The sequence below is a fragment of the Halichoerus grypus genome, chromosome 2 (assembly GCF_964656455.1).
Source record: "Halichoerus grypus chromosome 2, mHalGry1.hap1.1, whole genome shotgun sequence".
NCBI lineage: Eukaryota > Metazoa > Chordata > Mammalia > Carnivora > Phocidae > Halichoerus > Halichoerus grypus.
This window is the reverse complement of record NC_135713.1, coordinates 190,696,014-190,721,464: the sequence shown is the minus strand read 5'-3', so window position 1 is coordinate 190,721,464 and position 25,451 is coordinate 190,696,014. Positions and strand designations below refer to the sequence as shown.

The 25,451-nt window shown below is 49.1% G+C and overlaps 1 protein-coding gene and 1 long non-coding RNA gene across 5 annotated transcripts; one reads left to right on the top strand and one right to left on the bottom strand.

The window, feature by feature from the left end:
- Positions 1–1,675: 1,675 nt before the first annotated feature.
- Positions 1,676–14,078, bottom strand: CD300LG (CD300 molecule like family member g). 4 transcript variants are annotated; one of them, XM_036071295.2, is made up of 8 exons: positions 13,934–14,078; positions 12,690–13,025; positions 10,052–10,153; positions 9,075–9,330; positions 8,274–8,386; positions 6,527–6,579; positions 3,787–3,876; positions 1,676–3,249 (listed from the first exon to the last, which is right to left on the bottom strand). In XM_036071295.2, the coding sequence occupies exons 1-8, from the start codon at positions 13,974–13,976 to the stop codon at positions 3,136–3,138; spliced, it is 1,107 nt and encodes a 368-aa protein (XP_035927188.1). In that variant the 5' UTR covers positions 13,977–14,078; the 3' UTR covers positions 1,676–3,135. The 4 variants fall into 4 exon arrangements, with proteins under 4 accessions (XP_035927188.1, XP_035927191.1, XP_035927190.1 ...); XM_036071298.2 differs by having other exon boundaries at positions 9,075–9,159; XM_036071297.2 differs by lacking the exon at positions 10,052–10,153.
- LOC144380865 (uncharacterized) lies at positions 13,758–16,912 on the top strand. Its single transcript, XR_013445120.1, has 2 exons — positions 13,758–13,851; positions 16,447–16,912. It is a non-coding gene; the product is annotated as an uncharacterized LOC144380865 (long non-coding RNA).
- Positions 16,913–25,451: the final 8,539 nt, after the last annotated feature.

The window sequence follows — 25,451 nt, the reverse complement described above, 5'->3', positions numbered from 1 at the left end:
TGTTCCCCTAAGTATGGTGCTTGGACCCGCAGCATCATCAGCCCTGAGAGCTTCTTAGAAATGCAGACTCTCAGGCTCCCCCCAGAACTACTGAGTCAGAATCTGAAGTTTAATAAGATTCCTTGTGATTTGTAGGCATATTCAGATTTGAGAAGTATTAAACTGGTAGAAATGACATAGACTGCAGAACAAAGAGATGAGGAAGGAAATATGAAGGAGAGGTTAAGAGATATGGCAGTGATAAAGAGAGAGTCTAGAAAAATTTTATTCTGGTCAGTGGCAAGATTTTTAAAAGTGATGGAGAGCAGGGGCGCCTGGGTGGCTCAGTCGTTAAGCGTCTGCCTTCGGCTCAGGTCATGATCCCAGGGTCCTGGGATCGAGCCCCACATCGGGCTCCCCGCTCAGCGGGAAGCCTGCTTCTCCCTCTCCCACTCCCCCTGCTTGTGTTCCCTCTCTCGCTGTGTCTCTGTCAAATAAATTAAAAAAATCTTAAAAAAAAAAAAAAAAGTGATGGAGAGCAGATAATACTTGAGGAGGATTTCCTAGAACCGATGAAAGGCATGAATTCACATATACAAGAATTTACAGCAAACAAGAAAACAAGTAGTTCATGGCCAGGAGTAACACTGCAGAATACTGAGACAAGTAGAGAAGTTTTATGTACAAACATAAAACTAAGGTGTTTCAAGATGGAGGGTTGCAAAGCGGCAACTGGTAAAGGAGTGGTCTTTCTCCCCTGCCTGGAGGGCGGGACTGGGCCCACATGGTAGAGCGGGCGTTAAGGGAGTGAGCAAATGTCTATGGAGGATACTTGAGTATCTGATAAATCCGTGGAAACTCGGAATCCCAAGGATGCCAACCCTAGGTTGCCTTGGAGAGAGCTGGGCCTCTCAAAAGACATAGATCTGTTTAGTTGGCACAATGGTCTGCAAATGGGCAAGGGGTGGTAGTGGGATGACCTGGCTGACCACCCCTGGTCCCCAGGAAGCCCTGGTTGCAGCAGGTGACAGGTTGAGAGGACGTTCTTTCCCCACTGGGCAGCCCCAATTCTTACCACCTTCCAGCTGAGGGATTTTTCACAGGGTGAGATTTTGGGGTCTCTCTGACACCACCTGAAACTTGGTGTTCCCTACCTCCCCCAACATCTGGGCACACACTGTGCTCAGATCCTGGGCAGAGACCCCAGAGCTCACACCCAGGGCTCCCTCTCCACCCGGAGAAGGTAAGAGGAGTTCACCCAACCCTGGGGACCTGGGGCAGTGGCTGGCACCTTCTGGAGAGTTTCCCTTGGTTTATCACACCTGCTCTACTTTGCCCAGCCCCCTAGGTCCTCACTGCAGGGGCATTCCTTCGTGGCTCCTCCTGCCATACCCACAGCGACAGGTGTAGACGCTGGTGAGGACTTTGAGAAATGCTTCTTGGAAGGCCCTGGTGGGAGTGAAATTGCTTCTGTCATTTCAGAAAGCTGTTCAGCAGTGGGTATCGGTATCGGTAAGGTCAAAAATGTTCGCACCCTGTGACCTGGCACTTCCATGCACACAAATGCTTCTACAAGAAGTCTCCAAATGCAAATCAAGCCTTGTGGGAGACTCACCATGCTGTTATTTATAATAGCAAAAATAGAAACAAATTATCTAATGAGAGAGAATTGAAATAAATGGAGGCACACTGTGAGGAAATATCACAGAGCTGATGCACATTTTATTTATAAACGTTGGTGAAACATGGAGAAATGTTTATAAGAATTAAGTGGGCAGGCGCCTGGCTGGCTCAGTCAGTGGAGCGTGCGGCTCTTGATCTTGGGGTTGTGAGTTTGAGCACCACGTTGGGTGTCGAGATTACTTACAAATAGAAATCTTAAAAAAAAAAAAAATTACGTGGAAAAAGCAGGATCTAAAGTTGTATATACAAACTAATTTGCCAGAGAACACCAGCAAATGATGTGGAGTAAAAAAACAGGAAGGAAATGCAACAAAACGCAGCTGTGATTATCTGGGGGAATGGTGAGCCTGAGTGAATTTTCTTCTCCTCCCTGCCATGTTTCTAACTTTTGTATACTGAGCGACCACCCATTTCACTTTTTAAAGAAAGTCAAAAAAGAAAAAAATAGCAGTCCTGTTATTCTACCCCCTCCTGCTTCCTGATCTCCAGGGGGCCAGACTCAGAGTCACCTTCAGGTTCCTCCTAGGTTCCTGCCCTGTCCTCTCTCTCCTGCCTTTTAGATGCCCACCCGCACCCCGTGCTTTCCTACCCCTCCCTAACCCCAACCCACAGGCAATTAACCCTTTCTCAACAGGGAAGGAACCAAGCTTTTCTCCGGCCTCCTTCCAAAGCCTGGGATGCAGGGCTGGGTGGGGAGCTGGGAAATGTAACCCCTCCGTCAGTCCTGGGCTCACCCCTTTCCAATGCGCGCCTGACCTGGGCCTGGACTCGGACCAGCCCAGGAAAGCCCCTAGCTGGGTCATGGTGCCTTAGGCAGAGAAGCCCCTATGGGGGGGGGCAGGTGAGAGACCCCACACACCAAATGCAGACTCTAACGTGGATGAACCTGAATCTACTGCTTCTCAAATTCAAGTATTAGAGTCATTGGACACTTGTTAGAAATGCAAAGCTGTGGGTCCAGCCCCAGAGAGGGTTTTGGTAGGTCTTGGTAGAGCCCAGGAGTCACATTTTTAACCAGCCTCCCGAAGGACTGGGATGCAGTCCCATTTTGAGAAATCAGAATCCTGTCTATTCCCAGCATGCTCCTCCTCCTCGCCCACTTATGCAGGAGAAAGTGGTGCTGAGTCAGGATGGAAGGAAGGGAGAAGAAGGTGGGGGTCTTTTGCTGGGCACCCGGCCGCAGGGGATTTCTTGTAGCGGATACAAACTCAGACCAGATCTCCTGAGCCCTGCCCCAATGTGCACAGACCGAGGAGGTCCCAGGGTCCCACTCGTTCTGTGAGGCCACCACTGCAGGCCCCGGGGCCGACAAAGACTTCCGGGTCAGGCTGGGCATGCAGGAGGAGGGCCTGGGGACGGCGGGGGAGAGCCCGGAGTCTGGCAGGCAAGCTCTGAAGCTGTCGAGGAAAGCTTATGGGAGTTAGCGCAAATGCAGCCATTCAGATTCCCAGCCGGCCGGCCTGGAGGGCACCGCTAGACTGATATGAACTTCGAGAAGCCGAGCTCCTCCCCAGACATGTGGAGGGGAGGCCCTGGGATCATGTCCCCCTCCGGGTCCTGGGAAGGGGCTTCCTCTTCCTCTGAAGTCTGTAAAGACAAGAGTCAGGGGTTGAAAAGCAGAGCTCAGCCGCAGGGGGTCTCCAGGTAGCTGTTGGGTCCACCCTAGCCTTTTCCACAGTTCTGGGCCTCTGTCCTTCTAAGGGGCACAGCCTAACAAGCTCTCCCCAGAACCCCCAGGCTTTGATTCATGCCCCTCACCTCCTCCCAAAACATCCCCCCACCCCATCTGCAAGAGCATCCTCAGGGTCAGGTTTTTGCCTGCAGGTGTTGGAATCCTGCCAGTCCAGAGCTCTTTAAACTGTGACTACCAACAAGCTATTCAAGAACTTTCTGGATGGGGGGAAAAAGGATGTAAGGTTGGGAGTCCTGACTCCCGAATGAAAAGGCCTGCCCCTTTGGCGATGGTGGCATAGGTGGGCGGATGCAGGGGGCAGTGTACAGGGAGCAGATGCTGAGGAAAGAGCCCCCTCACCCCACTTCCCTGCATTGTCAGAGAGAAGCCAAGCTAGGTGGCTCCAGGCCCAACTCCCTCCACCCCAGCCCCCGCACGCCCTCTGTTCACACCTGGCTGAGGCCCTGGGTTTCTGCGCACGGGCTGGGCCTGGCGTCGGGCCCAGGGGGCGTTTCGAGGTTGATCACGGTGTACTCCAGCGCCTGAAACAGAGACTCGGTCAGCACAGCCCATTCCCGGCAGCAGTGATGGTCCACCCGCCACAGCAAGAGAGGGGAGCCACGGGAGAGCGTGGGCAGGCTGTGGGGTCAGAGCCCTTCCGTCCTCTTTCCTACATCTCAGAGGGACCTTGGGCACGCCACTAAGCTCTCTGAGGCTCAGTCTCCTCAGCTGTCAAGTGGGGATAAGAATTTTTCCCTCAGGGTTATAATGAATATTCATGGAAATGTTTTTCTGCTCAACACCTGGGAACTCCTGGAATGATTCATTTGTTTTCGTTATTGGTATGTCTATCCTCGAAGCAGAAAGAATGTGAAGGCTGCCAGTTCCTTGCAGGCCCAGGGAGAACAAAGGTGAACACCTCAAAGGTTCACCGAATAACAAACCGCAGAGGAAAAATTCTTTACAAATCATAAGCCTGAGCAGATAAGGAAGCCAAGGGAAGAGAGGCAGGCAGTCCAGAGTGAGTAGGAACCATCCTGGGCCCAGCAGCGGGGTAGAAGAGGTTGGAGCCGGCCGAGGCCCCCAGCCAAGTCTCCCAAGGGCATAGCTGCCCTTAGGTGTCCCAGCCGGTAAATCCCATGGCCCGACGGGCACTGAAGACGAAGAAAGCAGCTCCTGTCCTCTGGACACCTACTGGGGGTCTCATCTCATGATTTCCTGAGCATAACCCCATGAGATGGGGCTAATGAGGCTCAGAGAGGTGACGTAACTTGCCATGTGTCACACAGCTGGGCTGGGACTTGAACTCACGACCACGTGACCTCGGACCCGGGCTCTTTTTCTATCCTCTGCCACCATCCTGGCGGGGCATGCCGCACACACTTCCCTTCCTTTCAATGTCCTTGTTTCCTAACTGCCCCCTCCTTCTTCTATCGCTGCCCTGGCTGCAGGGGATGGGGGCAGAGGTGGACATTTGAGCCATCTCTGGTGATACATTCAGTCTTACAGGACAAGATGAAAATCAGAGCAGAATTCCTCAGGGGGGCTGGGGGGACGAGGGGACGAGGGGATGAGGGAATGGGGGGAGTGGAAGGAGATTTCACAAATGAGAGCCTCTACGTCTAAGCACTAGGAAAATAGGGAATCAGGGAAGCCTTGGGAAGTGGGAGCCGAGCCCTAATCTGAGCCCAGCACTCGCCTCTGGGCTGTTTCAGGAGTCAGGGGCCACGCCGTCCCATGTTCATGGACTGAGGATGGTTCTTTCTTCTGAGTCTAGGGGAACAGGCTCGGGCAGGCCGAGCAGTTGGCCCCACTCCTCCAGCCCTCGGCACACCAGTGGGGCAGGGTGGGGGCAGCACGGGGTATTGCGGCCAGCCCCGCAGACCGGGTCCGTTGCCCCGGTTCCGCCTCTTTCACACGGAGTCTCTGGGGGCAAGTTATTTATGCTCTCTGAGCCTCTGTCTCTTATTCTGTAAGAAGGGGGTAATGATAACAGCTACCTTGTGCAGGAGTTATGAAGATTTGGTGACACAGGTAAAGCGCCTGGCACACAGTAGGTGTTCAATTAAAGAGGAAAAGGGAGCTTCCTGAAAGAGCTCTGTGGGCAAGGGAAATGCTGGCCTGAGCCCTCATACCTCCCTCCGAGTTTTACACGCCCCTGGGGCTCTCTGGCAGAGCCAGTAGAGTGCCCCCTTCCCTCTTCGACCTGAATGTGGGCAAAGAAAACCCCAAGCCCTTTCAATTCCACCTGCAGCCCCTGCTAAAAACTACAAAGAAGCCCAAAGGGAAATAAACCAAAGAAAACCAAAAGCTCTCAGTTGGTCATGTTCACGAAGGTCTTATCTCTGACCCTCTCGGGAGACCCTGTTCCATCCTCCCCCCCGACAAGGGGTCAGCAGTGGCGGGGATAGGTGCGGCAGGCTGGAAGCGGTCCCAGGCAGCCCTCCCGGGGGGTGGGCTGGGTGGCAGTGGGCAGCCCAGCACAGAGGTTCTCCCTCCCGCCCCCGCCCCTCTTCTAGCCAGCAGGGTGCGCCCTAGGACGCACGGCTGGGCCCAAGCTGGCCTCCAGAGGACAGTGGCAGCCCCCCTCCCCATCCGGGTCTGTGACCTTTCCCTCATTCCTGTCCACCACCTCTGGCCTTGCCGGGCTTCCTGAGACAACAACAGCTGCTTCCTAAGCCAAAGCCCAGAACCCCATTCGTGTCCCAGCCCCTCCCCAGGGGGGTCAGGCCTGAGTCTTTTGTCCTCACTGGCGCCAAGAAAGAAGGAAATAGCAGCCCCCCTTTCCTGCCCCCGTGTGTAAGAGAATAAGGTGGAGGCCTCTCAATAAACAGCAGGAGGAGGGGGGTGGACACAAGGGGGGCTTCTGCGGCCTGAGCCCATGAGTCCGCAGCCCTCGCAGAGACCCTCAGGATCCAGCTCTGACAGTCTCTGCTTCTAAGATGGGGAGGGGAAGAGGGCGCTGGGCCTGGGGAAGACCCCCGCCTGGTACCTGCTGGGCCGTCAGGGTGAGGAGGGGCACCCTGAAGGGCTGGTCTCAGGGCTCACACAGATTCCCCAGAGATGGGAAGTGAGCCCTGCCTGGAGCTCAGAGACAAACAGGTAGGGAGATGCAGAGACAGGGCCTGGGAGTCCTGATGCCCAGCCCCACCGCCATCCGAGCTGGGGCTTCGGGCTGGCTGCCTTTCTTACCAAGTGTGGGAGTTGGACCTTCTCGTTCCTCTGTGTCTCTGCGTCCAGTTGAGCTGAAAGAGACCAGCAGGCATACCCTGAGGCCAGGAGCAGCCTGCGACAGCTCCCACAGAGGTGGACGGGCCCCCCTGTGCTTGGGAGCAGGGGCTTCCCAGAGGGAGCAAGCAGACTGGTTGGGCAGGAAGACTGCTTGGACTTTCAGCTCAGTCCCTTAGCAGTGATCCAGCCTTTTGGGATGGGTACACGGAAATCCCCTGGTGTGGGCCAGAAACCAGCCGGGGAAGTAATTCTATGTGCTAAGTACATTGCTTCTTCAACCTCAGGGTGCATCCAGGATCCCAGGACATTTTATGAAAATGCCCATTCTAACGCAGCAGGTCGGGGCTGGGGCCTGAGAGTCCTTTTAACAGGCTTCCAGGGGATGTCATGGCTGCTACCTGGGGACCACAGTTCGAGAGGCAAGGTGCTAAGAAGTTCTGAGGTCTTGATCAGGAATGTTCCCACCCTGTGTGCTCCTCCGGACTCCTCTGCGGTGAGCTGGGGACGTGGGCCAAGCTGACATTTCTTCCTGGGGGCCGCACACGGTGAAGTTGGAGGCAGGCCCAGGATCACCGCCCCCCACCCAAGGCCACGTGCAGTAGGACAACATTGCCAATTTGCAGAGTGCTTTGGCACACATCTTCCTGGTTCTGCTGCTTCCTGGCTGTGCAAACTCAGGGCAAGCTGCTTAACCACTCTGCCTCAGTTTCTTCCCCTGTAAAATGGGGGGTGCTTGTAATGAGCAGTTTCTCACGCCACAGTATTGAGAGCATTAGAGGAGATAAAAGCAACAAAGCCACACAGAAACTCACAGCCCATGGCAGCTCCTCTGACTGATATTTCGGCCAACCCTCTTAACCCATGGTGTCTGCCGGGGGGGCCCCCCCGAGCCGCACACAGCCATTGACACTGGAAGCATGACTGCTCCGAATCACGCCAGGTTTTGAAGACTCAATATGAAAAAATGCAGAATGCGGAATATGTATCATGAATAGTTTTATGTTGATTCCACCTTGAAATGATCATGTTTTGGAAAGATCATACTAATAAAGTATATTATTAAAATTAACATCCCTAGTTTCTTTTTACCCTTTATCATGTGACTTTTAGAGAAGTTTAAATTACATATGTGGCTTGGATTCTACTTCGGTTGGACTCGTATTCTATTTCTGTTCTAGTTCTCTTGTATTCTAGATCTGTGATCCAAAAAAGCTGTGGCTCAGGGAAGGTAGGTGACTTGCCCAAGGTCACACAGCTAAAAAGTAGCAGAGCTGGGATTCGAAGCCAAGTCTTCACAGGAGCTGAGCACCTCTCGAGACCACGACGGGTGTGAGGCCACAGCATCCTTCCTGTTCCAGGGCTTAGTCTCGAATTCCCGCCCCACACCCCCTGCCGTGGTAGTCACGCAAGGAACCAGACCTGCAGAGGCTGGACATGGATTTGCTGGGATCAATAGGGACAGAAGTGATTGATGAGCTTGGACAGATGGGAGCAAGCCAAGAGCCCCCGTTCTCCCATTCACGCATTTGAATTGCTTTCTCCTAATGTTGACTGACCTGTGGCTCCCTCAGAAGGGAGGAGCAGGGCTCCTGATGCCCATACCTCGGATGGACACACTGATGCACAAGGTCTCCCTGGGATGGTGGGGGGCACTGCAGGTCTCAGCGAGGTCCCTGGCCTCCCACCCTCTCCCTCTACTTTTGCTCACCTTCCTTCCTCCAGCGGAGCAGATAGCTGCCGAGGGCCACCAGGCCTGCGGCCAGGAGGAGGGCCAGCAGCACCAGGCCCGGGGCCAAGATGCGGACCTTTGGGATGGAGACCCTGTGGGTGAGATGGAAGGAGCCCAGCAGGTGTCACCAGAGAGCTGTAGCATGCTGTGCACATGGCATTCTTCGTCTGCGTCCCACCCATGTCCCTTGTCTTTCCCAAAGAGATCAGAGGGCACCGGGGACCACAGCACCTGGTCAGTCCCACTGGGAGGGACCCCAGCCCCCACTACCAACCCCAGGAAACGCTCTCAGCTGGTCTGAACTTGGCAGCAGGTACCTGGATGCCTCAGGCAGAAAGCCTCCGTCAGTAACTGAGTGCAATGATATATAACCCCCAAGAACCAATCCTTCAGGCTGTGGTTCCAGTTGGGTAAGAAAAAACCTATATTCGTGCTCGGCACAGCGCCCCGTGCAAGGTGCGCCGGGGAAACTGGGGTGGCTGCCCCTGTGGCTGGGGCAGGGGAGAGGGGTGGGGACTGGGGCCACGGGGGACCCTTCACTTCAGGTGGGCCTGGGTGTCCAGAGCAACAGGGTTGCCGGCTCTGCAGTTCAGGTCGTCCACTGCTCAAGGGCCCTGCGGAGGGGGGATGGGGGCCGAGTCTGCCCTCTGTGCTGTTAGCTGCGGCCCTGACAGGAGGCTGTGCTCGCCTAGAAGAAGGAGTGCCAGGTCCTCACTTGCTCCAGGGCACCTCATGTTCTGGGGATGGCCTGAAAGGTGACCTTGGTCACCCTGGGCTCACCTGGACATGGAGCTGCTGCTGCTGGGGGCCAGATGGGTGTCCTCTGCGGAGGTGGAGTCCAGCTGTGTGAATAGGCGGGATGTCCCTGCATGAGGAGAGGTTGCTTCATGAGGAGAGGTCCCCGCGTACGGAGAGGTTCCTGGGTCTGGGGAGGTTCCTGCGTGCCCGTACGGGGGGGTCCCCGTGAACGGAGAGGCCTCGGCCCCTGTCTTCCCCTGCTTGGTTGTGGTGACTGTTTGGTGGAGACCAGGAGAAGCTACAAGTCCAAAAGCAATGCCTCAGCACCTTCTCCGACCCTTGAGTCCCAGCATTCCCCAGACCTCTGACCCTTGACCCCTGAGCCCTAGCCTCCCCAGGACCAATTTCTCAGAACTTCCCCAGCTAAAGGACCCCCCAGGAAGCAAAGAGAGGCCTGGATAAAGCCATTGTGAGCAAGCCGAGCATGTCTCAAGCACGCCCCACACCTGCGTGTGGTTCTCAGCCCCCGTCCGTGCCCGCTGCCTGGGTCATCACGGCCCCGCGCCCACTCCGTGACCCATTCCAGCGGCCACGCAGTACACAGAGGCCCGCCTACTTCCCCTCCAGTCCTGGCCACTTACAACTGCAAGTCGCCACATGCCCACCCTCACCACCTCTGCTTCAACAGGCCTTGACTTCCTTCAACAACCATGGGGTCAGCAGGGCAGGGTGGCAGGGACAGGTCCAGAGGTCAGGGTCCAAGGCCCTACCTTTCCTGCTCAGCCCTCCAACCCCGGGGGGAGCAGACAGAACACAAGCCCGGCGGTCAGGCTGCGCCTCTTCCCTGGGCTCTGCTGCTCCTTGGGTGACCTGACCCCATGGGGCCCCTGATTCCTCCGCGGACAGTACAGCTCCCAGGCTCTGGGGGCCACAGAGCGCAGTGTCTGGCTACAAGCAGGCCCTCACTGGATGCTGCTTTACAGAGGGGTGGAGGAGAGACAGGAAAACCATTCACTCACTCAATTCTGGGGGCTCAGTTTGCCAAGCTTTTGCCTTGGGCTGGAGGCTCCTTGTAGTAAGAGGCTGGAAGGAGGGAGTGGGGGAGGGAGGACAGCAGGGACCTAGGGGAAAGGGAGAGGTTGGTCTCAGGGGAGGCGAGGATCACCACTATGAGCCAGATTTCCTGCCTTGGTGGCAGCCAGGAGCTTTCCTGCCCCCACCTCTCTGCTCAGAGTCTCCACTATCTCCTCCCTGCAGCCACTTAGGAGTCACGGATGGAAGATTCTAGTTGATTGTTGGCCTCCCCCTCCTGCAGTCCTCTTGGCCTCCCACTTAGCTCAGACCTTCAGCCTCCCTTGTCCCCAGCTGCCTGCCAGTCTGCTCTTTCCACGCCACTCTTCACACCAATACTGGTTTTGTCTCTAGAATATGGATCTGGATATGGGATACTGGATTCCATCGCTTCTTGCTTCAGAACTGTTTCAATGGCCCTCACTGCCTATGAGTTGAAGCTCAAGCTTCTTACAGGCCTTTCAAAGCCTTTCAAACTCAGACCTCAGTTCACCATGTCGGCTTCACCTCTTCGCCATCCGGGGCACCAGCCATTCCTCTATTTGCCCTCTATTCCCAATGAAGTGAGCATCCTGCCCACCTCCATGCCTTTGCCGTGCTGTTCCCCTGTGTGCCATGCCTCTCCTCTCCACCTCTGCCTGACATACTTTTTTCTGTCCCCGAGAGGCTGGGGTCCCTCAAGGACGAGATGCCTAGCCTCTGTGCCTGGCAGAGTGGGCAGAAATGTGGTGTGGCCAATCCCCCCTGGAACCGCTGAGTTCCCTGCCCACCCTCCCCCTGCCCCCGGGTGCCCCTCGGTCACCTCCTTGCTGGAGTGCCATCTGGGACTCGCTCCCTGTCCCCATCATTCTCTATTTATTTTTTTTTTATTTTTTTATTTTACTACAATTTTTTATTAACATATAATGTATTATTTGTTTCAGGGGTACAGGTCTGTGATTCATTCTCTATTCTAATACGAGGTCAGGTTTTCTCTGATTTTTCTGAGTAAATGATCAAATCTTGTGCAAATAAGGGGTATTTATCTTTTCCTATCCGATATGTATACTTCTTTATCTTGTCTTATTTCATGGCCTACAGCCTCCAGGCAATGGGGAATAAAAGAAACGATAGTGGATACTCTTGTCTTGTTCTGACTTTTCTAGAAATTCTGATCTGTTGCCACACTCAGTGGTGTGCTGCGGACAGCTCCCACTGACTTGGGAGAGCTGTTTACTTTTCAGGAATTTTGTGAGCTTGTCGGTGGCTGGAAATTGGGGAGGGTGGGGGCATTTAAACCACAGAAACTGGCAGACCTTGCAAATCAGAGCTTCCCCAGCTAAACATTCACCCGCACACCACTGTCATTAGCCTTTATTTCCTGTACCCCCAAATATCATCAGAGAAAGGTCAACAATGTCTGACACAGGATAACATAATAATGCACATATCACACACAAATGAATAATTATAAATGAGGTAAAAATTTAAAATAGCCTCAAATATAGCTAAAATTGATCCCCACTAAGTAAGAAGGAGGTCTGAATACTGATAAGAATCAGAGGAGACCAGAGAAGCTTGTAAATAATGGAGAACAGGTTCAATATGGTTATGATACTGCTGTTATTATTTGGTGAGCTTATTTCTATCTCCTTGAATTAAAATAAAGACCCATGGATGTCAGGGATCTGACAGTGGGGACCGCCTGGGGATGGGGTGGGTCCAAGATGGGGCCAGGGGAGGGAAAGAGCAGACACCAAAGTGAGAAGAAAACCTGGATTTGAATCCTGGCTCCATCACCTCCTGCCATGAAACCTCAGGCAAATCATTTCATCTCTGGAGCCTCGGGCCCCCATCTGTGAAATGGGATACAAAGACCTGCCTCACCCTCACTGGCCGGCAGACTGAGGCTGCCCACTCCCCTGGGCCATCTCTGGCTTCTCTCTTCTCAGCTCGGCAGATCCAGTGGGGCTCTTGGCATCCAGAGAGATGTTCCATCCCCAGCCAGAATCCCCTAGTGTCTCTGAGCTCAACAAACTCCTCCTCCGAGGCTAGATCCCAGGCCCTCCTCATACCTGCCTTTGGGACTTCAAGATCTGGGGAAGGGAAGCAGGAAGGGAGAGCTGAGACCACGGGCAGGGTGAGGCCAGTGTGGCCATGGCTGGGGGGTGGGGGGGGCGCTGTGGAGTGGGTCTGGGATGCTGCACAATGGTGGGCCCGTCCTGCGGGATCCTCAGGAATATCTCTGACTCCAAAGAGGGAGTCTTTTTTATTCTGTGGGCTGCCCATTTCATCCCCAGCCCATGCAATCTCTCCCCCACATCTGGGTAAAGAGGAAAGGCACTGAGCAGGGAGTTCAACAGATCTGCGTGGTGTGACCCTGTCAAAGAGCAGCCGAGGGTCATGCTGCACCGCTTCTACTCCCATGACGGCCAAGTACTTGACTGGCATCATCTCACTGAGCCCCCGCCCCCCCAGGAGGTTGGTACAAGCACTACACCTGGGGGCGAGGAGGAAACGGGGTCCGGCACTGATCAGCGGCCCACCCGTCCCTCTTCCCTTCTGTGTCACCTGTCCCCCATCCAGAGAAGCAGAGACATGTGTTACCTGGAAAGACAAGCAGAGAGACCAGGAAAGACTCATCTCGGCCCAGTTTGGAGACCCCACAGAAGTACTTCCCAGTGTCCTGCAGGGTGAGATTCCTCAGGGTCACGTGGAGCGTGAGCGTCTCGGGGCTGTCTTGGATGGACACCCTGTCCTCTCTTGTCTCCTGGCCATTTTCTCTCGCATAGACAGTACCCGAGCAGCGGGACAGGAAGAACCCCTTCTCCTTGCACCAGTATTTCTGGCGTGTCCTCAGCTCCTCCTGGTAGGTGCACTGCAGGGACACCGTGTCACCTTCAAACGCACTGATCTCCTTGGGGCCCAGCACGGCTCCATAACCTGAAACCATAGCAGGGACAGAGGTCAGAATTCTGTGGATTCAAGTTCCAGGGTCAAGACCAGAAGACTCCTCCTCAGTCACTCCCTTCTGCGGCAGCCCTGGAAAGAGCTGGTGGTCTCTTCCCCACCAAGGGAAACTGGGACAGGGCCGTTGCTGTTTCCCTAAAATCGGCATACGGAAGGGTGGTGATGGGGAAGCTCTAGATTCAGACAGCCTGGATTTGGAATCCCAGCACTGCCACCTGGTAGCTGTGTGACCTTGGGGAAGTTACTTGCCCTCCCTGGGCATCTGGGCTTTCCCATTTATAGATGATGATGATGATGATGATGTCTTAGTTCACTGAAATTAAGATGCTATCATACGTAAGATACACCATAATTTTATATACCACTAAAAAAATCACGGTCACTTGAACAATTGTCATCCGTTACAAGATGCATCCTGATATTTGATGTTAAAAAGTTGAAGAGGCAGACCTGTGAACTGATGAAACAGCATAATCCCTTATCTCTCAGGGTTGTTGTGAGTGGTACAGTAGAGGCTCAAGAAATATTTGCAGAGTCTACCATGGCAATCACGTAGGGGTTGTCTTGTCTGCCTCCAGGCTGGGTGTAGAGTAGGAAAATAAAAATGAGAGAGGTAAAGCCCCCTTCCTAGCCACCTGAACACGAAGGGTTTGGAACCAGAGGTCTGGGAGAAAACCCGGCTCTGCGTTCCAGAAACAGCAAGTGCCTGCCCCCGCCCCCCGCCTCTGCAGACTGAGAACCAGTGCGGTGGGGGCGAGACCTGGAAGGATCAGGCAGCAGTGGGTCAGAAGAATGAAAGGTAGGTTCAGGAGGTCCTCTCTCTGCCAGCTTGGGCATGAGCCCCACATCCCTCCACTCCTCCCTCTCCTGCCCCATCTCACCTGGGAGCAAAAGGCAGCCCCACAGCAGGACCAGGGGCCACATGGTGGGCGCTGGACATGCAGGAGCACACGCGGGAACTGGGAGCTCTCGGAACCACGCGGGGCTTTAACTTCCTCCAGAGGCACTAGGTCAGGACCAGGAAGGCGGGAGGGGCCTGCAGGTCCCCCCTCTGCGCACAGAGGGAGGCGCCTCTGCCATTCCCTTTACTTACCCTCGGTGCGCCCCAGCCGCGCAGTTTACCGCAACCCCCCCCCAAAAAAAACCACCTGAGCGCTTCTCCCAAACCCGTACCCTTTCGGGGGGAGGGCGTCTTAACCATGCCCACCGCCATGCACCCCAGAGGGTCTGTGTGCAGAATCCAGGGAGTCCAAGCCTGAAAAAATTACATACTGACTTTTACTAACCTTTAAGTGGTTTATCTTTTCCTTCTATTGTGCTAGCAGTGTCTGGGACTTTGTCACCAAAAAAATCCGACACTGGCACATGACGTTGTCGCCGATAGCTTGAAATATCGTATGTGCTCCTCAGTACGTGGAAAATAATTAGTTACCAGGCCTGCCACTAGAACTGGTTATTGAAAGCACTAATGAAGCACATTTACTACTATATTACACACATAAACATTTTGATAACCACTTCAATATTGTTGGCTTTCTTTTAGGCATATGTGTATTATTTTGTATATTGAAAAGACGATTATTCCGAGAAGAGGTCCATAAGCTTTACCAGACTGCTAAGCGGTCAATGGTACCGAGGTGAGGGGTCCCTCTGCCAGGGCCCCACCGTCCTCCTCCTCCACCGCTTCCCGGAGGACGCAGTACCGCTTTTAGCCACCGGGAGGCGCTGCGAAAGGGGCGGAGGGAAGCCGAAGGGCTGGGCCGAGCGGGATCCCTGGAGCCACCTGCAGGCCGCGCAGTAAGGCTGGTCTCCCCAACCGCTTTAAGTTGTCTGGGCATTTAAAAAAGTGAGTAAGCAATTTCTTATCACAGAATTGAATCCTGCTTTAAAGGACCAAAACACACACGCACACTAGAGGGAGCCCTGACACATCGTTTTTCAAAATAGCTCTGTCGGGGGTTTTTTGATTGCAAAGTTCATGCTGGTCGAAAGCAAACTTTTACACAATTCAGGAATGTTAAAAAATAAATTTAAAAAATGGGAGTGTTTCCTGTAATTCCCCTCTCCCTTGGAAAACCAGGGTTAACATTTGGCATATGTGCTTCCCCATGTACAGCCGGAATTTTTCTCACTTGCTGGGTTAATATTTGAAGCATTAACTCAGTTGTTCTGGGAGGGGAGATTGTGTGTGTGCATTGTGTGAGTGTGAGTGTGTGTGTGTGTGTGTGTGTGTGTGTGTGTGTGATTCTGGCAATGTGGGGAGACGTGTCTCAATTTCACAATGGGCATTGAATGGCAGTGGCCCTGGGACCGAACTCCATCACAAGTACAGACAACAAAAGTTTGGGCACCTGGGTGGCTCAGTTGGTTAAGCATCTGCCTTCGGCTCAGGTCATGATCCCAGAGTCCCACTCCCTGCTCAGCGGGGAGCCTGCTTGTCCCCCTCCTCCCGCTTGTGCTGTCTCTCCCTATTTCTGTCTCTCTCTCTCAAATAAATAAATGAAATCTTTTTTTAATAAATAAAATCTTTTTAAAAATATCAAAAGGTAATCCATTTTTGCAGTTTTAAAAACACAGATTAAAATAATATTTATTCTAGCCTTTGATTATTATCTCTTTCTTTCCTGTTTTTGTCCTTATACAGAATAAACTCTGATCTTCTTACTTTTCTTAAATCCTAAGTGATTTATTTTAAGCAGGGGCCCGTATCTGACACTTCATTGTTTTCTAGCACCATGGGCCCTGAGCACTGACATTTTGAAATATGTGTTATGTGGTTACAAATTGTTTTCCTTTTATTTTTTTCCCTCCATTACAGTTCAGGTATGGTATTGTGATTTTTAAAAATTAAGTGTACGAGAAGGCATATTATTTATGGTTGTCATTTACGGAGAGTAAAGGAAGTGTTACCAAAAATTGTATTTTTATGAAGATGGTGCTGGGTCCAATATGCATCATTCCTGTTCCCTTCATGTGTATTGTGAAGTCCTTCCCTCTACCCTCCCAGCCCCACACCTAGCCAGGAGCTAGGCTTGAGGACTGCATTAAAAACAGATCATCAGGCTCAAAAGTGGAAAAAGCCTACATCCCTGAATCACCGCTTGGGAGAAAGCTGCCCCGACAGTTCCCCAGTCTGCAGCAGACTTGGTGTGAGCCACGGACAGACTTCCAAGTGTTTAGCCACTGCGATCTTACAGTTTGTTTGTTGCTGTGTCATAGCCTAAACCACCAGAGGATTTGTTTTCTCGCCCACATCCCATTCTCTAGCCCACCTACGGCTCCCCCAGCCCCAGCCAGTTGCGAACTCAATCTTTCAACCTCCTCCACTGAAACAAATCTGAAAACTCCTTTTGAGATTTTTATGTTGACTCAGTGATGGACTTTTTACTTCTAGGAATGACGGTGAGATGAAGGGAAAGGGCAGCCCAGAACGCGGGGTGATTCGGACCATCCTCCGTCAGAAGCTGGATGAAACAGACATGTATTTTAAAATCTTCGCAGAGGGGCGCCTGGGTGGCTCAGTCGTTAAGCGTCTGCCTTCGGCTCAGGTCATGATTCCAGGTCCTGGGATCGAGCCCCACATCGGGCTCCCTGCTCGGCGGGAAGCCTGCTTCTCCCTCTCCCACTCCCCCTGCTTGTATTCCCTCTCTTGCTGTGTCTCTCTCCGTCAAATAAATAAATAAAATCTTTAAAAAAATAAAAAAATAAAAAAAAATAAAATAAAATAAAATCTTCGCAGAAACTTTGAAAGCTAAATGTAGTAGTGGGGTCCCCTGGATTGCAGAATCTATCCCCAGAATAGAGAAAGGATGTTAGTGGATAAACTAGTGAAATCCTAATAAAGTCTGGAGTTTCGCTAATAGTAATGTCCCGATGTTAATTGCGTTGTTGTGACAAATGTATCAGGTTATGTAAGATGTTAACATTAGGGGGAAACAGACTGAAGGATATTCAGGTACTTTCTGTACTATCTTTGCAACTTTTCTGTAAATCTAAAATTATTTCACAATATAAGTTTTTTTTTCTTTTTCTTTCTTTTTTTTTTTTTTAAGCAAGCAGTGAAGAGCGAACATGAGTGTGAGGGGTTACCAGGCCAAGGTCTACATGTAGAAACCCAGAAAGATGAACTGAGTGTGCAAGGCGCTTTTGTCCTTGAGAGTATTTACTGATTCAGAAGCAGCAGCAGAGAGGATGAGCTAGGAGTCTGTGGCCCTCCAAGAGTCGGGAATCTGGTATATGTATTTTTTTAAAAGATTTTATTTTTTTTATTTCAGAGAGTGAGAGAGAGAGAGAGACCGAGCACGAGGGGCGGGAGGGTCAGAGGGAGAAGCAGACTCCCCACTGAGCAGGGAGCCCGATGCGGGGCTCGATCCCAGGACCCCGGGATCATGACCTGAGCCGAAGGCAGACGCTTAACTGACTGAGCCACCCAGGCGCGCCTGGTATATGTATTTTTATCACATTAGGCTAGAACCCCAAAGGGCTGCACTTTGGGAGAAGGTTCAACTGCAAATAAATGAGGCCAACCATGGACTTTCACTCAGCCTCCTGCCATTTAGATGCCTCCGGAAGCTTCAAGCTTTAAACTTGAATTTAAAACGGTCCTGATCTGGCAAGACCCTCCCTACCCCTACCCCCAGATAAAGATACCAATGAAAAATCCTTTCTGGAGGAAAATAGCATCTGCCTGAGTCTCCAGTTACTGTAAAAATTGTTTTTGCAAATACAATCCAATATATCATCGAAGACAACCAGCTGTGTGAGGAGACAAGAGTCCATCAGCGAAACCGTGCAGAGGCAGCTGAGTACAGATGCTGAAAATAGCAGGTGCAGCCTTGGGGCGCCTGGGTGGCTCAGTTGGTTAAGTGACTGCCTTTGGCTCAGGTCAGGATCCTGGAGTCCCAGGATCAAGTCCCGCATCAGGCTTCCTACTCAGCAAGGAGTCTGCTTCTCCCTCTGACCCTCCCCCCTCTCATGTGCTCTCTCTCTCTCATTCTCGCTCTCTCAAATAAATAAATAAATAAACAAATAAATAAATAAATAAAATCTTAAAAAAAAATAGCAGGAGCAGCCTTAACACACTATTCTTACTCTGTTCAAGGAGGTACAATCAATCTTGAAATGTTGGGCAGACGAGTGGAAAATATACAAAATGACATAGCAGATTTGAAGAAGAATGACATAAAATTCCAGGACTGAAAAAAAAAATGTGATAATGAAAATGAAGAATCCAATGCACGAGGTTTAGATTAGACACAGTTGAAATGGTCACAGTGAACTGAAAGATGGGTCAGAAGAAACCATCCGGAAGGAAGCACAGAGAAATGAAAGGATGATAAACAGAGGGGAGGAGGTAAGAGAAATGGGGAATAAAGTGAGAATGTCTAGAATACAGTTTATTGGAGACTCATGGAGAAAGAAGACAGAGAATGTGACCCAGCAGTCGTGAAAGAAATAATTGCAAAGAAGTTTCCGAATGTGTTGAAACATGTGGTATGTTCTTAAAAAAAAAAAAAAAAAAAGAAACATGTGGTATGTTCTTTGATACATTGTGTGTGCGTGTGTGTGTGTGTGTGTGTGTGTGTGTGTGTGTGTGTGTGTGTGTTTCTAATGGGGGGGTGCTGGAGCCGGCAGCCCAGGGCATGGGCCCCTCTTGCCTGGGTCGAAAGGAGGTATGGTACGGACACTTGATGGGTGACAGGTGGTACAGTAGAGTAGTGGGGGAAGGGTGGTCTTTTCATCAAGTAGTAAAAGAAGATTATGCTGAGTGAAGGAAGCCAGGCTTACAAAAGACACATTGTATGATTCCGTTTAGAAAAGTTTACAAACAGACCAAAAGAATGGCATTGTATTGGGATACATACACTTAGATGGTAAAACCAGAAAGCAGAAGTAATTACTATGGATGTCAGGGCAGTGGTTGAATTTGTCATCTGGGGGGGGAGTGGGGGGTGGGGGGGATGCCCTTCTGGGGCCCACAGTGTAGTCCCCTCCCCTCCCCAGGTGCTGGTTCCATGAGTGTTCACTTTTCACTGATTTGTGAAGTTGTCTTGTTCGTGCACTTTCCTGCGTGCACATCCTGTTTCACAAATCTAAACTGTGTTTTTGAGACGGAGTAACAAAAACAATAAATAGGACAAGTTATCAGGAAAAAAAAAAGTAGTTACAAGTACTTTCCCTTGTTCTCCTTGAGAGGTAGATGGGCTGAGATCGTCCTTTCTTTAGACCCTTCTGACTCACCCTCCTGATGCCTGTTCTGGAGGGAGCCCATTTCTCCTCTTGGAATTATTCCCTGTTCCCTTCCGTGTCTGGGCTGAGTGCCAGACCAAAGGAGGCAGACGTGTAGCCTCAAGGGTTCCTTGTGTCACCTCTTTGAAGATCACTGGCATTCTGTCCTTTTCAGAGTTCCTTCCTCTCCCCTCCTTTGCCTGTAAAGACAGATCCCAAGCACCTGGGTGGTTTATTCGTTCAAGTGTCTGCCTTCAGCTCAGGGCATGATCCCAGGGGCCTGGAATCGAGCCCCGTGTCAGGCTCCCTGCTTCTCCCTCTTCCACTGCATCCTGACCAAGCCCTGGCCCGGTGATGCCACCCCCGCCTGGGCCCCCAGCCATCTTGGCCAACTCAGCCCTGAGTCACCTTCTCTGTCCTGGGGTGCAGCCCTCTCCCCAGCTCTCTAATCCAGATTCTCATCCACCCAAACCTCCTTCTCTTTCTCTTTCTGCCTACTTTTCCTTCCAATCTGCTTGCCCAAATAACCCCTGGGCTAAAGGACAGGTACACATAAACGTTTTGGTAAATAATATGCTAAATGCTCTTCCAGAAAGTTTGCACCAATTAACGCTCCTTCCAATATAAACCTGTTGATTTCCCTACATCCTTGACCACATTAGATGTCAACAAACTTACACATTTTTGTGTCTTAGTAGGTGAAAAGGGACATCACTTTTTATTTTGGTTTAGAATCCTTTGATTACGAGTCAAGTTGGGCATCTTTTTGTACGTTTATTGACTGTATCTTTTTCTTTTGTAGCAAAGTATTTTTTTAGCCATTTTTCTTTTTTTCCATCTTTTTGATTTGTGTGAATGTTTGTAAATTAAAGAATTTAAATATTGATCATATTGCATGCCATATCCTACCACGTTACAAATAATATTTTTGTCCATAAAAGTGTTTACATTTCACTTAGTCACACGTATCTTTTTCTTTATAGATTTGGGTTTGGATTTTAGCTTAGAATGGCCTTCCCTCACTCCAAGATTACAAAAATAAATCTACTGGAGAAGTATTTTGGTGTGAGTAGTGAGGTGGGGATCCAGCTTTCTTTTTTTCTTTTTGCATAAGGAGTAGCTAGTTGTCCCCACACTATTTTTTTTTAGTAATTCCTCCCCCCACACTTATTTATAATGTCATCTTTCTAAAAAGTTAAATTACCATATACATGAGGATTATTTCTGCACTTTCTAGTCTGTTCTATTTGTCTAGCTGTTGATGGTTTCTTCAGTATTAAACTTTAAAAAGTTGTTTTCATGTCAGCAATGTTTCATATCAGTGGGGCTAGCACCTTGCACACCACCCCACCTGGTCCTATAACTCTTCTTTTCTACAATTTCTAGAATGTTTATTTTTCCAGTTGAATTTTGGTAGCATTTTATTTTATTTTAATTTTTTAAAAGATTTTATTTATTTATTTGACAGAGAGAGAGAGAGCACAAGCAGGGGGAACAGCAGGTTCCCCACAGGGATCCCGATGTGGGGCTCGATCCCAAGATCCCGGGATCATGACCTGAGCTGAAGGTAGACCCTTCACCAACTGAGCCACCCAGGTGCCCTGAATTTTGGTAGCATTTTAAAAGTTTCATCTGAAGATCCTTTTTATGCTTTAGTTGGGATTGCATCGGGTTTGGAGAGGATTTTAGAGCGAAATGACATATTTACGACATTAAGCTATTCTTTTCTGTATCTTTTGAGTTACTGTTTGTTGTATATATGTTTTACTAGTGTTTTTAAGGTCCTTTCCCCCATATATCAATAAGCATTCAATCTTTTGGTTACTCTCTTAGTTTGCAATTTTTTCTTCCATTATACACTATAATTATCTATCTCTGTTCATAGGAAAGTTATTGAATTTGTAATATGAATTGCATATTCCCCTCTCTTAATCTCCTCAGTACTTCTATTTCTATTTTTATTTATTTATTTTTAAAGATTTTATTTATTTATTCGAGAGAGAGACAGAGAGAGCACAAGTAGGGGGAGCGGCAGAGGCAGAGGGAGAAGCAGGCTCTCCACTGAGCAGGGAGCCCGACGTGGGACTCGATCCCAGGACCCTGAGATCATGACCTGACCCGAAGGCAGACGCTTAACCGACAGCCACCCAGGTGCCCCTTCTATTTCTATTTTTGGTCAATTATTTTGAATTTCTAGGTATACCACCTGCGCTGCCTCCTTCTCTCTAGTATCTATGCCTGCTATTTTTTTTTTTTTAAGATTTAATTTATTTATTTGAGAGAGAGAGGAGAGAGGGAGTGGGAGAGGGAGAAGCAGACTCCCCGCTGAGCAGAGAGCCCGACATGGGGCTCGATCCCAGGACCCTGAGATCATGACTTGACCTGAAAGCAGACGCTTAATGGACTGAGCCACCCAGGCGCCCTATGCCTGTTTTGTTTTGTCTCATCCACTCACATTGGCCGCCGCACCAGAGCAATGTTAAATAACTCTTGTGGTGATGGCAGGCACCTTGAGGTTGGACTATTATGTTCATGCAGTTAGGGTTGATATGGCTTCTTGGCCAACTGATTCCTTCTCATTATAAAATATCCTCCCTTATCCCTGGTAATATTCCTCGTTTTGAGGTCTACTTTGCCTGACATTAATGTAGTCACTTCAGCTTTCTTAATTAGTATTTCCAAGGTACATCTTTATTCCTTCATTTTCTTTTATCGTATCTGTATTTTTATGTTCAAAGTGAGTTTCTTCTAGCTAGCATACAGTTAAGTCTTGCTTTTTAAATCCAGTCTGATGATCCCTTATAAGTGGAGGCTTTAGTCCATTTGCTTTTTATAAAAACAACTTTATTGAGATATAATTTACATACCATAAAATCCCTCCATTTAAAGTGTACAACTCAATGGTTTTTAGTATATACAGAGATTGAATAGTAACATTTTTAGTAGATTCACAGAGATTAGTATATTCAACAGACGGTTGTAAAACCAGCACCATAATCTAATTTTAGAGCATTTTCATCATCTTAAAGAGAAAGCTCGTACCCATTAGCATTCACTCCTCACCTCCATTCCCCCAGCCTAGGCAACCATACCTCTTTCTGGCTCTGTAAATTTGCTTAGTCTGGATTCTTTATATTCATGGAATCATACAATGTGTGGTCTTTTATGAATGACTTCTTCCATTTAGCATCATGTTTTGAGGTTCTTCCATATTGTGGCACATATCAGGACTTCATTTCTTTTTATTATTTCGTTTCTTTTTATTCCATTGTATGGGGATGCCCCATTTTATATATCCATTTATCAGTTGATAGACATTGGGTTTTTTCCACTTTTTGGCTATCACAAATAATGCTGCTTGAACCTTCTTGTACAGGTTTTTGTGTTTTCATTTTCCTCTCTCGGGGTACATATCTAGGAGTGGAATTGCTGGATCATGCGGTAACTCTACGTTTAACCTTTTGTTCACCTTCATTTTTGAAAGATATTTTTAAAAAATTATGTATGGGTGCATCTATAGAGTGAATATTAATTTTTCACTTTTTATTCTATTCACAGATTACTTTATGTGGAGTTACAGTAATAGATTTCCAAATAGTAAACCATTTAATTTCCAAATACTAAGCCCTTTTTAGAATATACTCTACTTGATCATGGTGTACTATTTTTTGGTGTTCTGGTGAAATTGTCCGCTCATACAGTTTTCAGGATTTTTTCATAAGTGAGATAGGTTTGTGGGGTTGGGTTTCTTTGTTTTTTGCTTTCTTCAACAGGTTTTAATCTCAATGCTGTGTTTACTTCATAAAAAAATTTTGAAGATTTCCTTCTGTCTCTATGTTTTAGAAGAGGTACGGGGTACCTGTTTAAGTGTTTGATTGAATTCTCCTGCAGAGCTCTCCAGTGCTTTTTGAGGGAGCGATTTTTTGACAACTCTACTCCATGTTTTTTTTTTTTTTTTAATTTTAACTAGGCTCCATGTCCAGCATGGGGCTTGACCTCATGATCCTGAGATAGTCACATGCTTTACTGACTGAGCATGGGGCCCCCAACAACTCTACTCTATTGAAATGGGTCTGTTCATAGTTCTCCCTCTTCTGGGGTAATTTAGGTAATATGCGTAATAATAATAATACTCTGGGTTTCTGGACCAGTCAAGTCCTCCTGTCCAGTGGCAGCATCGAGATCACAACACCCCAGGAATGATACAGTATGTGTTCTTCTTTCTTTTTTTTTTTTTTTAAGATTTTATTTATTTATTTGACAGAGAGAGTTAGCGAGAGCGGGAACACAAGCAGGGGGAGTGGGAGAGGGAGAAGCAGGCTTCACACCGAGCAGGGAGCCTGATGTGGGACTCGATCCCAGGACCCCGGGATCATGACCTGAGCCGAAGGCAGACGCTTAACGACTGAGCCACCCAGGCGCCCCAGTATGTGTTTTTCTGTCTGCCTTCTTTCATTCAGCATAATATATTTTGACATTCACCTATGTTGTTGCATGGTGGGGATAATATTTGGATAGTAGTTTCTTTCTTTTTAATGATGAGCAAATATACCACCATATGGATATACCACAGTTCATCCGCTCACTTGTTGAAGGATATCTGGATTGTTCTCCATTTTTATTTTATTTTATTTTTTTAAAGTTTTTTATTGTTATGTTAATCCCCATACATTACATCATTAGTTTTAGATATAGTGTTCCATGATTCATTGTTTGTGCATAACACCCAGTGCTCCATGCAGAACGTGCCCTCCTCAATACCCATCACCAGGCTAACCCATCCTCCCACCCCCCTCCCCTCTAGAACCCTCAGTTTGTTTTTCAGAGTCTATCGTCTCTCATGGTTCGTCTACCCCTCCGATTTCCCTCCCTTCATTCTTCCCCTCCTGCTACATTCTTCTTTTTTTTTTCTTTCTTAACATATATTGCATTATTTGTTTCAGAGATACAGATCTGAGATTCAACAGTCTTGCACAATTCACAGCACTTACTAGAGCACATACCCTCCCCAGTGTCCATCACCCAATCACCTCTCCATTTTTATTTTTATTTATTTTTATTTTTAAAGACTTTATTTATTTATTTGACAGAGAGAGACAGCGAGAGAGAGAACCCAAGCAGGGGGAGTGGGAGAGAGAGAAGCAGGCTTCCCACGGAGCAGGGATCCTGATGCGGGGCTCGATCCCAGGACCCCGGGATCATGACCTGAGCCGAAGGCAGACGCTTAACGACTGAGCCACCCAGGTGCCCCTCCATTTTTTATTATTATGAATAAAGATGCATTGGATATTCTTATACAGCTGTTGTGGCCAGATGGTTTTATTTCTCTTGGATGAATACCAAGGGATGGCATTGCGGGATCACACAGGAGATGTATGTTTACTTTTTCAAAGGAGCTGCCAAAAAGTTTTCCAAAGTGGTGGTACCATGTTATATGCACATAGCAGGTGGAGAGTTCCAGGTGCTCCTCATCCTTAGCACCTTAGGTGTTAGGAGTACTCTTTGCTCTCACCCTCTAGTGCATGCACAGTGATACCTGCTGGGGGCTGTAATTTATATTTCCTGATGACTAACGATATGGGATGAGCACTTTTTCTTATGCTTATTAGCTATTTATATTCTTTTGTGAAGTGTGCGTTCACATCTTTTGCCAGGTTTTTTTTTGGCTGTGTTGTTTGTATTTTATCAATGAGTAGCAGGAGTTCTTTATTCCAGATAACAGGTCCTTTGCCAGATACATCTGCTATGAATATTTCCTCTCAGTCTGTGGCTTGCCTATTTTCTTGATAGGGTTTTTTGATAAACACAAGTTTAAATTTAGATGAGGTCTATTTATCAATTTTTTTTTTTTTTAAAGATTTTATTTATTTATTTGACAGAGAGACACAGCGGGAGAGGGAACACAAGCAGGGGGAGTGGGAGAGGGAGAAGCAGGCTTCCCGCCGAGCAGGGAGCCCGATGCGGGGCTCGATCCCAGGACCCTGGGATCATGACCTGAGCCGAAGGCAGACACTTAATGACTGAGCCACCCAGGTGCCCCTATTTATCAATTTTTTTAGGGTCTCTGCTTTTGATGTCCTTTCTAAGAAATCTTTGCCTACCAAAAGACTAAGAAGATATTCTCCTATGTTTTCTTCTAGAAGATTTATCAATTAAGTTTATGTTTTGGAC